This window comes from Hypomesus transpacificus, chromosome 11 (genome assembly GCF_021917145.1).
Source record: "Hypomesus transpacificus isolate Combined female chromosome 11, fHypTra1, whole genome shotgun sequence".
Classification (NCBI taxonomy): Eukaryota; Metazoa; Chordata; class Actinopteri; order Osmeriformes; family Osmeridae; genus Hypomesus; species Hypomesus transpacificus.
Window position 1 is genome coordinate 9008530 of NC_061070.1, and position 13367 is coordinate 9021896.

The following is a 13367-nucleotide window of genomic DNA, read 5'->3' on the forward strand; positions in this document are numbered from 1 at the left end:
CCCCTTCTCCCAAGCTGGAAGCAAAATAGGCTGTGGAGAGGTGGGTAAAGGTCTAGTGGTGTGTATGTGTGTGTGTGTGTGTGTGTGAGTTAGTGTGTGTGTGGAGGGGTTTATCAGTGTGATCCGGGCGATTGGCCCCTGCTATCTGGGGATGATGACCCCGCAGAATGTCAACAGCTCAGCTCATCCCTGGAGCTGGAGGGAGCGACTATGGCCAGTTATAATCTGCTGGCCCTCGCGACACCCTCCAATCAGGGCTGGGATTGCACACACACACACTGTCAGTCGTGTTCCACGGGCCCCGATATGGCTCGCGTACAAGCCTGCCTGCTGCCTGCTTATTTCCTGCTTTAAAGATGTGATGAACATTTAACAGCACAATGAATTCATTCTTCTGATACAACCCTCCCCTTCCTCTCCATCCATCTCCCGTCTATCATTCTACTCAAGTCATTTTGGTGACCCTGGTTTGTAGGTTATCAACCTTCAAAGGAAGACCTTTATCAACCACTAAATTGCGGCAAGGCCTCTTTTCTTTAACCAACGATTGAATACTGAAAAATGTAAATGCGGTCCATCCTATTGTGCTCACCGACGTACGAATGCACGCTCTCACACGCACTGGTTGACTGTCGGTTATGGCTGTGTGATACGGACCAGATGTTACAGAAACGATCAACAATTGAAGGAACAATGGATGGGGGTGTGGTGATCGTCGGGTGGGGGGTGGGGAGGTTGGAATAAATGAATGGCCAATTCTTAGCCCTGCTTTGATGGAATTAAGAGCACTCCTTTTCTCAATGTGCCATGTGAACGGCTGTGGCGTTCAACACTCTCCTCCCTCTCCCTCTCTTTCTCCCCCTCTCCCCCCTACTCTCTTTTTCCTCCCTCTCCTGCAGTTGCCCCTCTCTCCCTTCTTCTCTTTGACAAGGAGGGCCACCCAGCAGAAAGCAACTGATGCAAAACGCCAGAGTAATCCCCTCTCTCCCCCCTCTCTCTCTCTCAATCTCTCTCTCTCCCTCACTCATCCCCCCCCGCCCTCCCCCTTTCTCTCGCCATGCTTTAGTCTTTAACACAGCAGCCATTATCTCTGGGATTTAGCCAAGCCTTCATGTATTTGTTAGGGCCTTGGGTTAGTTGGTTCTTCACTGCTACTTCGTTTGCCTGAGTCACAGGAGCCCACCTAGGCCCCTCGCTGGGCTCCTATTCCAATGTAAATAGATTTGTATAGAGGGGGGCTACAATGCCATCTAGCTGGGGTCTGGCGAGCACCAGCCTTAAGGGATGTGGTGCTCAAACACAAGCTCCAGAGGACAGAAAAATGTGTCTGTGTGTGTGAGAGAGAGAGGGGGTGGTTTTGGTGAGTAAAGCCAGGTAGGAGGTTTCTCCCTGAGTGTATGTTCACACACACACACAGAGTTGTTAAACATCCGGGTTCTTGAGGAGGAGTGGAGGGAGGGGTGGAGGGGTGGAGTGACTTTTGATTGTGAGCAGAAAGACAAAGCCAGGCTCCCTGCAGAGAGCACCTCACCAGACAGCTTGCATACAACATCTGGCCCCTCAACAGTTGTGTCAGCGCTCAAGTGATCTGTCGGGAACTAGCATTTGGGTGAAGGAACATACAAGGCGAGAGACAGGCCCGCTAAGAGATGATACAACAACAACAAAGGGTGAGGGGAGGAGAGGGAGCTTATAGAAATACACCCTTATAGAGAAAGAGTGAGAGAGAGAGAGAGAGAGAGAGAGAGAGACAGAGAGAGAGAGAAACAGACAAGCGTGATAACCCCCAGAGGAGCTGCCCCCTGGTCTGCTGACAGACAGCCCGGGCCTGCTTTGCATAATTGGGCCCGCCCCCTCCATTAGCGAAGGGGAGGCATGCTCACCCCCCCCCCCCCCCCCCCCCCCCCCCCCCCGGGGACATGGGGATGTTAGAACAAATTTGAGAGGTGTCATATTGCACGCCTTTCCGCAGGAGGCCGGAGCGGTTAATGTTGAATTTGCTTAATGAATTAATCGGCGACTCAAGTAATGGCTGTGCGTGTGCTAACACCATTAGTCATCCTCCCTTACAGCTTGATTGTGGATTCTGGGGTTTCCTTCCACTCCCTCCCTCCCTCCCCCCCTCTCCTCTATTCAAGGTTTGCTTAAGGACAGCCAAAAATATCCTCCCTTTGTTATAATCAGCCTCAATACTAAATACTACTGTATCGCTCAAGAAATAGCGTATTATCCCTAAAACCTGGCACTAACAGGGCAGCACAAACGCTAAGCACCGTCCCCCCCCCTCCCCCCACATACTCAGGCATGGAGAGTCAATATACACATGTTAACTGTCCCCCCTAAACTGCTATTCAAATGGGAATGTATTGGGAAAGACAGCTGTTGGAATCTGTAGCCCGGAGTGGTCATTACAATGGGAAATGGAATGGAAGGGGGGAATGACAAGAGTGGCATAGTGGGCAGGCGTGTTAGCAACTGAATGGTGTCATTACCGACCCAGCCCCGGTCATTAACCTGCATTGTCGAGTGCTTCTGCGTCAGTTACCATGAGAAAGGCTCTATTAATTGACTGGCATAGCTGAAATTCAATTATGTCATTGGGCAGCAATTTGTTAACCAAATAATGATCAATTATGCAAAAGACTGCACCCCCACTCCACCATAAACCACAGGCCTATAGTAGCATCCACCCAAAAATTCAAATTAATTTCCCTAAATACGCAAACAAAATAAAGTTTACATTAGAACACAAACACGAAGCATACATAAAAACGGATTAAAATGTCTCAGAGCTTAAATTCAAAACCAAAACGCAGAGATAATTTCAAATCAAAGGAAATATTTTGCATTGGAAAATAAACAGGACTAAGCTCCAACACAAAAAAAAAAAACTAGAAACAAAAACTAAAAAGCCACTCTCTGTCCCTGTGCCATAAGGTTTTTGGGGCTGTGTGAATGGATGTACTCTTGCACTGTGTGTGTGTGTGTGTGAGTGAGTGTGTGTGTGTGTTTGTGTGGATTTGCTTGGCAGCTCTTTTTTTTGGAGGGGGAGGGACTTCTGCTGGGGTCGCAGTTGGAGTGGCGGCTGATAAAAGCAATGGCGGGACGGTGCAATAAAGAGGAGATTATCATAAGCACCCCCCCCCCCCCCCCCACCCCCCCCCCCCCCCCCCCAAATGTTAATCGGCCCTATCACTGGCGGCCCGAGAGGCAGCCCCCCATCACACCCAGCAACTTTAGCTCGCACCAAAAATGATTCGAAGACCCAAAGCAGCCAAACCGCAAACAAGAAGGACACGAAGGGGGGATATAGGATACAGAGGAAAAGAGAAAGGAAAGAGGAGGAAGGGAAGGAGGGAGGGAAGGAGGGAGGGAAGGAGGGGAGGCTGGACGCCAATTATTTCTTATGCAGGTTTTAATGATCAAAATCTAAATAACAAGTCTTAGGATGGCAGTGGGCAGTTAGTTACTGTCCCCGCCCCCCCCCCCCCCCCCTCAACCCCAGCGCTGCCTTCCCCTCCTCTCCACCCCTACCTCCCTCCCGTCGACTTCATCCACCCCAGCTCGTTTTATCTGAGGATTCTCAGACAATGCCTAGAGGATCCCCGCTCCCTAATCTTCCTAAAAATCCCCCTTTCATCCTGACTGTTAAAGAATGTTTGAAAGAGTTGACACCGAGCTGGGAAGAAGAGGGGAAAAAAAAATGTGAAAGAAAAAAAATGCACATCTGGGAATGGAAGGATGGGGAGGTAGGGGGTTAAAGTGAAAGAGTCGGAGTGGACTGGAGGGGGGTGGGGGGGGGGGGTGTTTGTGAAGAAGAGTCCCCTTGCAAGTTAACTAATTAAATAGTTTTGCTGCTCAAACATTCAAATGGCCGAGAAGATTAAGTGAGGGAGGGCGGGTCTAATCTGGGTTCTAACTCAATGAAACCCGGCGGCCACTGGCACACACAGAAAACAAGCCAAAACAACCATTGTTTGAACCACTTAAAAACAAGAGGAAAAATGGAAATGTGTTCACATTGCTAACGGCACACACAGCTTTTATTTAAAATTGTTTTGTTGTGGAGAAAACTGCAACGTTAGTATTACCTATTAAGGGGTCTATTAGCCTGTCCTCTTAACGAGGAAATGTAAGCAGGTTGCAGACGATATCAACTCGGGAATCCTTTTCAATCCTGCGTCACGCACTAAAGGCAAACTGTTGAGGAAGTTGCTTTTTCTTCCTTTCACCAGAGCAAAACACAAGAGGAAACAGACATTCCGTGTAAACACAATTTGAGAGAGACTATTGGAGAAAAAGGAACTGGCGACAACACTACGACAAATAATGAAGTGAGAGCGCTAATTTCCGGCGACACCAGAGGCCTCTCTTTCTCCTCTCAGAACTGGGGAGGGTATTATGGTCCCATCACTTTTTCTCCTCTTAGTGCTGAAAGATTATACTGGTTATCCCATTAAAGTTGGTAAAATGCCATTCTTGTGTCTTTAAGCTCTCACACAGGAGGTCAACACGAGGCTGCCCGTGCTTACAAGGCAGGCGCGGATGTAATCGGCCCAAAGTTACAATAATTAATGTTAAGCTTCTTTAGCAATACGTCTCTGAAAGAACGGGTCCTGATAATATACTTAAAGCTGTGCCGGCTGTTTGTGTTGCCACAACGAGGCGGGAAGTGTGTGTGTGTGGCGCGTGAGAAGAGAAATGCATCCCCCCCATGCCACTCACGTCGCTGAGCTTAAATCTTTAGTCAAACTAGTGGCTGACGCCACCACAACACTGGCTTATACCGACGGGCGCGCGAGCACAGGAGAGGTACACACTTCTTCTTTAAAGCTGAAGAAATATGAACTTGCGCACACACACACACAACAAACGTCACCACGAGAGCCGGAGAAAGATACGGCCTAATATCAAACCCCGGAATATTGACACCTACAACAGCACCATATTTACATAACCGACCATACACGCTGTGTCTAAAGACACCTCTCTTTTTCACAGCTACTGTACAGTCGAAAGATGCGCCCCCATCCGGCACGGCTCCAGGGCGACAGGTGGACGAGGTGTCGACACAGCACCCAGAACACAGGAGCAGCTGGGAGGGCCCACTCAAACGGCAGCATTCAGATGTGAAGGCATGTGCGCCCCTCTCCTGGCATACAGGACTGGAGGAGAGGATCTAGGGGCTGGCTGGCTGTAAACTTGCATTAAGCCCTCGCTGGATCCTTCTGGAAAGATTCTCCCGCTCCCCGACGCCCAGACACAAAAAGGGATTAGGGGCTGGTTGCAATAAAACCCTGTGTCAATCTTATCGGCCTCAAGAGCAATTTTTAAACGTATGTTAATCTCGGGGTCTAAAACTCATTCTTCTCTCTTCTCCCTGTGTTGTTTATCTCTTATCACATGCTCAGTAGGTGAGGGGCTGGCTCGCCGGCACGGCTAAATGCCATTATTTGGATAATTGCGTCCATTGTTACGGGTTATATATTCATTTCGAAATTGTATGTGTGTGTAAATAGGCGCTGGGGCCAGGTAGGGGGTTGCAGGGTGTATTCAAAAAGGGGCCAGAGGATTCCGACAGGCAAAGAATACATTTGAATGCTTTCCAGTATCTGAGGCTTGAATTTCAATAAAAGAGTCAGATATTTACAGGGCTTTCTTTCTGCACAATAGCCATTCAAGACATGACACATACACAGTCAAAAGTATATTAGTGGTTCTATTTAGTGGTACTGTAACTAATAAAGACATTAAGTGACAGAACCTTGTTGAGCTAACATGACCTGCTATGCAAACACCATGTAAAACACACAAATGCATGGTAAGTGGCAGCAATCCTATTTAAGATAAATGAATTAAAGTGGTATAATTAGAATAACTAATATAAACCAAAACAATTATATAATTTCAATAAAACCCATATAAATACTTAATGTCAACATCCATTAACAGCACCCCTTCCTCTCCTTCCTATGTTACCGTCATAAGGTTAGGTGAACGCTGTCCCGGCGTTGCAGCTGTGAAGGACACTGCTTCCCCCGGCGCAGAAATAACAAGTTCATTAGGCAAAGGGCCGCCCCCAGGAATTCAAATTCCCCCCCCGACCCCAGCTGGCTGCTGATTGGCTGGCCGGGGCGGCACTGCGGGCCTCATTAGAGCCCAGCAGTAATTAAGAGTTGTTAGAAAGTGAATTCTCCAACCGCAGATTAGAAAATTAAACTATTTACTGATTACATATTAATAGAAGACAACAATGGCGCTTGCCATAAGCTTGGAAGGCAACCAAGGAATAAATCTGTGTACTTAATTACCATAAACAATGGGGGCATAGAAATGGAGTTTTATGCACACTCCCTCCTGTAATGTGTCTGATATCAGAAGACACTTGACAATTCTTGTTCAATTATCTCTATTATTTAACGTGCTGTGAACTGCCTCTGAGTAAATAAATTAACCACCCCAATTACTTTGAATTCATCTGGGGAGCCCCCGACGTAATAGAAAACGCTGCAGAAATTCTGCATTGTGCCTTAACTGGGGAACGGGGGGGAACGGGGGGGGGAAGGAAGGAGAGAGAGGAAGGGGAGAAAGAGAGAGATACCGAAATGAAAGACTGAAATGGCATGGCAGGGAGAAAGAGAGGGAGGGAAATGATAAGACAGAGCGATGGGAGGGATAGAAAAAAAGAGAGAGGGAACGAGAGAAGAGGAAGAGAGGGGGGGTGGGGGCACAGCAAACCTGAACCAGAATTCTGCTGAAGCAGAGAGCAGAAATCAGTCACGGGTCAGTGTCATGTCTCCTCAGACATCCTCATCAGACCTAACAGCTGTCCGGGCCATGCACAGCAGAGACGCACAACACACCACACCAGGCAGAGTCACACATCTGAACTTTACCATGGCAAGACCCGGACGTACTGCTAGTTTGCACCAGGGCAATGTTTCCACCTATACTTCAGTGAAAGGGAATACAGTAAAAAACAAAACAAACAAAAAGATCAGAAAAACACAACTTACCCATCTTGTGATTACTTTTATATTACAAGTATTATTTCTTTAACCTGGATGTGATCACTACATTGCATGTTTGTACATATATACTGCATGTCTGTACTGTATTTATGTTTGGCCACCATCAATGTTTAACATGAATAACAAATGAATCATCTTCTAAAGTCCCTTTAATCAATGGCAGTGATGTCCTTCTAGAAACCCCATTCTTTCTAGATCCTAGCCTCAGTCAGTAAACACAGACCATGCCCTCCATGTTGCTCCTCAGCCACTAGCAGTGGAGTAGCTGGTGTTCCTGAACGACAGGCTAGTCCTGTTTCCCAGTGGGCCGAGACTCGTGCACTCGGCTGCTGGGGGAACAGACCGCAGCCTGCAAGCTGCACGTCTTGCGGAGCGCTGACTGACTTTGGGAGACGGCTACTGCAGGCTGCCCGTATTATTTTCAATCAAGGCGCAGCCTGGTGACTCACAGGGTAGAGCGCCTGGTGACTCACAGGGTAGAGCGCCTGGAGACTCACAGGGTAGAGCGCCTGGAGACTCACAGGGTAGAGCGCCTGGAGACTCACAGGGTAGAGCGCCTGGTGGCTCACAGGGTAGAGCGCCTGGAGACTCACAGGGTAGAGCGCCTGGAGACTCACAGGGTAGAGCGCCTGGAGACTCACAGGGTAGAGCGCCTGGTGGCTCACAGGGTAGAGCGCCTGGTGGCTCACAGGGTAGAGCGCCTGGAGACTCACAGGGTAGAGCGCCTGGAGACTCACAGGGTAGAGCGCCTGGTGGCTCACAGGGTAGAGCGCCTGGTGGCTCACAGGGTAGAGCGCCTGGTGACTCACAGGGTAGAGCGCCTGGAGACTCACAGGGTAGAGCGCCTGGAGACTCACAGGGTAGAGCGCCTGGAGACTCACAGGGTAGAGCGCCTGGAGACTCACAGGGTAGAGCGCCTGGTGGCTCACAGGGTAGAGCGCCTGGTGGCTCACAGGGTAGAGCGCCTGGAGACTCACAGGGTAGAGCGCCTGGAGACTCACAGGGTAGAGCGCCTGGTGGCTCACAGGGTAGAGCGCCTGGTGGCTCACAGGGTAGAGCGCCTGGTGGCTCACAGGGTAGAGCGCCTGGTGACTCACAGGGTAGAGCGCCTGGAGACTCACAGGGTAGAGCGCCTGGAGACTCACAGGGTAGAGCGCCTGGTGGCTCACAGGGTAGAGCGCCTGGAGACTCACAGGGTAGAGCGCCTGGTGGCTCACAGGGTAGAGCGCCTGGAGACTCACAGGGTAGAGCGCCTGGTGGCTCACAGGGTAGAGCGCCTGGAGACTCAATGGGTAGAGCGCCTGCTAGAGCGCGTAGCACCTAGGCCGAGGCCTTACAGCAGGAGCCCCCACATTGGGCCTTCTCCTGCATGTCCTCCCCCACTCTCTTTCTACATCGCCTGTCCCTTTACCCTGTCACTATTGCAATAAAACAGGAATGCAGAAAATATTAAAGGTTCCGATAACCCAATTGGCACTAAACATAATTGTAGCATAAGTACAGGTTTGACTGGTTGTATTTCACAAAAGCTTTCATGTAGCAGTTACCTCATTCCAAATGAAGCCCTTGGGCACATCATAAATTGCATTCCTTCTACTTTACTCAAAGTACTACATCTGTGCTTACCTAGTGCATACTTGTTGCAGACAGTCTGAATGAAATAAGGTGGTCAGAGCAGTGCTGGTTGCATATTGCGAAATGCCACCAGATGCAGTATTAGAGCATACCCCCAACATGTACACTAAGTATTGAAGACAGAGTGAATCCTAATTGGATGGTAGCATGCCATCTGAGAGGCAGGGCTGAGCTGACAATCCCAGTGGGGGAACGGACAGGTTGCACTGTTGGCAGTTAGCAATTCTAAGGCTTTTAGTAGCCTCAGCAGCCGTTAGCATCCTTTCGGACCGGGATCGGAGCAGGTAAAGCAGGGACTCGGAAGGGTTCCTGCAACCCAGACCGACCCGTATCACGCGGAGTCAAGAGCGTGGAGAAGGAACATGAAGTCCCTCGTAAGCCGAGGAGTTTGGGGGAGAGAGGGAGCAGGGGAGGGGAAGCGCGGCATAAAAGCAGCAGCAGTGTTCACTCCCGTGCCGCATTTCCACCATTTCATTTGTGACTGATTGTACAAGGTGGTTTGGATGTGTCCGGGGGAATGTCTGTCCCTGATACACCATTGCTATTCTGTCCTCGCTTGTCTGTTGCCTCTTCTTTCTACAGAATCTCATTTTTCGGGGGGGGGACGGGGGTGTTTGTGTGTGTAGATATATATATATATATATCTCTTTTGGCTGAAGGTGTTTGGAAGTAAATAACCTGGCTCCTTGCTGGGTAGAGCGGGCTTTATCAGTGGAAAAAAGCCCTTCAGATTGACACAATGGCATGGGCTTCAACAGGGGTAGAGGGCATGGAGGGAAGGAGGCGAAAGGAGGAAAGCAAACACAACAAATGGAGAGATAGTCTTGATATCGGCCCAAATGGGATGGGGGGGAGGAGGCGAGTAAATCCCACCGTCCCAGTTTCCCTCTCTCTCCCGCCCTCCCTCCCATCTCGCCATCTCTCCCCCACCTCTCCCTCCCCATTTGAGAAACGGACTCTTGTATGGGGGGGGAATTATTGTTTAGTATCATTGACGAGATGCGTCTCTCAAATTTCAGTTACAGACTCAATAGTGTCGTCCCCACCCCCCACCCCCCCCTGTTGGCTGTGCACACCGTCATGTTTTTGTACAAAGCTTTGCTTACCCCCACCCACCAAATCTAGCGAAACCACACAATCTTGTGCCGTACACTGCCAAAATATACATTTGTTTGTGTTGTGTGCGCGAGCGTGTTGTAGACCATAAGCTGTGTCACGTAGCCATTCACGTTATTTTACAATTCTGTACCCTCCCCCCCCCCCCCTCCATGCTCACCCCCATAACTCAATACAACCCCCCACTCCCCCCCCCCCCTCTCTTATGCAGCGTATCAATGAAGGCCAGATATGTACTAGGGGAGGGCGAAGGGCTGGGGGGGAGGAAGGGGGTGTATCCTTGCATGGTTGAGCGCACTGTTCAATAGTGTGGAGGCTGGCATGGCTGAGGCTGTGGGCCCCTGCTATCAGACCCGGTTATCGTTTCCCCATGAAGGCTCCCTTATCACCCGGGCCCAGAGAGGTCTCCCTTCTTCTTCTTCCATCCCAGACTCCACCCCCCCCCCGCCCCCCCCCCCCCCCTTCTCCCTCATCCCTCCATCACACACACACACCCCTCCGCCACCCCCTCTTTTCATATCCACCATGCGGCAAAACTCAACTGAGTGTGTGTGTGTGCGTGTGTGTGTGTGCGTGCTTGAAGGGGGGAGGGGGGGGAGCTTCAAAGATGCTCACACACATCCCGCCACCAAAAAACTCCAGAAGAGTTTGAGCACGGTGTGTGTGTGTGTGCGCGTGTATGAACGCTCAATTTGCCAAAACAGTTTTCCAGTGTAATTGGGCTTGGGTACCTGTGTCCATGAGATAGCGCAGCCTCTTCTCCACGCGAGCCGCACGCGCGTCTATGTGCCTCTGCTCGCTCTCCAGCGCGGCCAGCTCCCCGACCACATACTGACTGGTGTCTTTGAACGCCTTCTGTGAGAGCAAGGGAGGAGAGGGAAGAGAGGGAGGGAAGAGAGGGAGAGAGGGAGGGAAGAGAGGGAGGGAAGAGAGGGAGAGAGGGAACAGCAGAAAAGAGAGAGGGTGGGAGAGAGCAGTGAGAAAGGCAAGAATAAAGGAAAGGAGACAGGGTAAAAGGAAGGGAGGGAGGAAAAGAGATGAGAAGGAAACAGCAGAAAAGAGAGGGTGAGGGAGAGCAGTGAGAAAGACAAGAATAAAGGAAAGGAGACAAGAGGGGGCGGGACGGGTTGAGGGTGAGAATGGAGGGACGGAAAGGAAGTAGGAGAGAGAAGGGAAGGAAGGAGGATGAGATGGTGAGAATTCATTGGTGGGTTGGTGTTACAGAAAATGTGTTTCTTCTCCCAACAGCTACAGAGGGAACAAAGCGCTGTTTATAGAGGGAGGTGACACGTAAACCTGGCCTGATAGCAGCCCTTGATGTTGCTGCTGTCTAGATGATTCAGCTTTGTCTAGAATCATTGTACAAAGGCCTACAAACAACACCGGTTAGTGGTAGCAAAAACTTGGATGGAAGTTGTCGTCGAGGCCAAGCCGTCTTGGCCCAAACCATGTGACCTGCGTCTCTGATTGGGGTGCTGGTCTGAGTATGTGCTGGGTGAACCTTGGACCCTGAAGGAAGGTCTGGGGGCATGGCCCCCTCGGAAGACAACCTTTGACATTGTGATGCTCCAATGCATCGATGTGGCGCACTCTGAGAGCTAACTTAAGAGGCTCGATCTATGGAGAACTTAGTGCTCTTGCAGGCAATGTTGTGCTTTAGTAAACAATGGAATCAAACACATTGGCTATATAGATAAGCATATATAACAAAAGGTAACACCCACAAAGCATAGCGCCATAGAGTTGAACGCAGTTCATAATGATCATGAAGCTAAATCGACTCGATGTTGAGGAGATCCATCAAAGAAATGAAGCTAAAATCCGTTCCCTGTGTGGAACTTGACGTCTCAGGAAGACAAACATGTTCCATCATGAGCCAACGTGATGAACACGGCTGTGTTGTCAGAGCCGCTGGCAATGCTGTTAGCTAACTAGCCAACGTTAGCTGGCTGCTTGCAATGTTACATGCGTAGTAACATGCGCTCAAAACTGAATACCTTTCTTTACAATAACATCTTTGATGTTGTTCTGAGAAGTGCAACATGTTTTGGCTTCCTCATGAAACTATGGCACAACCAAGTCGACGAGGTTTGGGCTGCCATAGCCTAGGTCATGATATGTAAACACAGGGACTGTAAAGGGAGGTAGTCCTACTGCATTCTGTTCTCTCTCTCTTCCAACATTCTTTATGTCACGCACACAAACCTAATTGGATGATGAGAGGTTATACTGTGTGTGTGTGTGTGTGCGTGCAAAAGATGGACCGCTCGGAGCGTTCCTCAGGCGTATGGGGTCACTATTCCCATCCTGCCCCGCCCAATTAGGGCCGAGTGTCCTCGACCTCGTCTCAACCCTCCTCTCTCTAGGAAAACCACAACCTTCCCATCAGCGCCAAGTCTCTCCGTCTCATCATCCCCACTCCCCCCCTCTTACCACAGGCAGGCCTTAAGCTCCACCCACTGGGACGTTAAGTTCCACCCACTGGGACGTTGAAACACACTCGTTGGGCCGTACACACACACGTTGATGGGTTCAGACCCTGTTTGACCTCCTCTTCACCCCTCTCGTCCTGTTTGGTATATACTCCTGAAGGGGACGCCTCCTCCAAAAGGGTGTGTGTAGGGGGTGGATGTTTATTCATATGTGCCACTAAAGGATGCCCAGGAAATATCTACTGTAAATGTTGTTTTTCCTGCTGATGCACTCGATTTTCTTAATAGGAATGAAACTAGCGAGCGGAAAGAGAGAAACTTTACATTTTTGCGAATCCACACAGGACAGCACTTTTCCCTCCTGCACTCTCTTCAAATGAGTGTGTGTGTGTGTATCTGTCAGGGGGCTGATTCCCAGAACCCCCCCCCCCTCCCCCCCAACACACACACACACACTAACCCCTTCTTGTGCGCCCGCGCCTCTATCACCATATTTTTTTCCCTGGCAAATCAATTTTACACATGATCAGCCCACTCCTCTTGCTGCGCTCGGCCCGGCCGTAATTAAGAGCTGGGAAATTACCATATATATTATATTAATGCAAACATCATTCAGCAGGTAATTCTTGGCTGATCGGGATAATGGAAAGGTTCAACACCCATTAACCCTGGGGCCCAGGCACTGGGGGGTGGGTGAAGGTGGGGGGGGCAGAAAGAGATTTGCTCATACTCTCCCGTGACACACACACATGCGCGTGCCGGCACGCTGACTCTACACACTCCATTTCAAACAAACTGACTTTTAAAACACATCTACGCACACGCTCTTCAAAAGCGAGGGGCCTGCCATTATCTGCTAGTGTAATAATTAACATCTCACAGCCTCATGCCCCCCCCCCCCCCCCTGTTAGATCAATACAGGAAATCTCTTTGTGGAGGGGAAGGAGGAAGTGGTCCCTGATAGACATATCTAAGGGGAGGGAGGGACGGAGGGAGGGACAGAAGTCGAGTCCCATTAAGAATGCATGAGAGTACTTCATCTTCCGTTGGGCGGCGCACGTCCACGTCCATCAGCACGCCCCTGTCCTCTGCTGCTCTCCTCAGATCCTCGGGCACCGACCTCTGCCTCTTCACCTCTGGAAGACAGGAGGTG

At 50.1% G+C, this 13367-nt stretch overlaps 1 protein-coding gene across 1 annotated transcript in view; it reads right to left on the reverse strand.

Moving 5' to 3' along the window:
• Positions 1-13367, reverse strand: part of ehbp1 (EH domain binding protein 1) — an 81372-nt gene that overhangs the window by 16941 nt on the left and 51064 nt on the right. The window contains exons 14-15 of the mRNA XM_047029374.1: positions 13250-13350; positions 10514-10637 (exon numbers count right to left, since the gene is read on the reverse strand). Coding sequence (XP_046885330.1) covers positions 10514-10637; positions 13250-13350 — 225 coding nt within the window. The remainder of the gene's footprint in view (positions 1-10513; positions 10638-13249; positions 13351-13367) is intronic.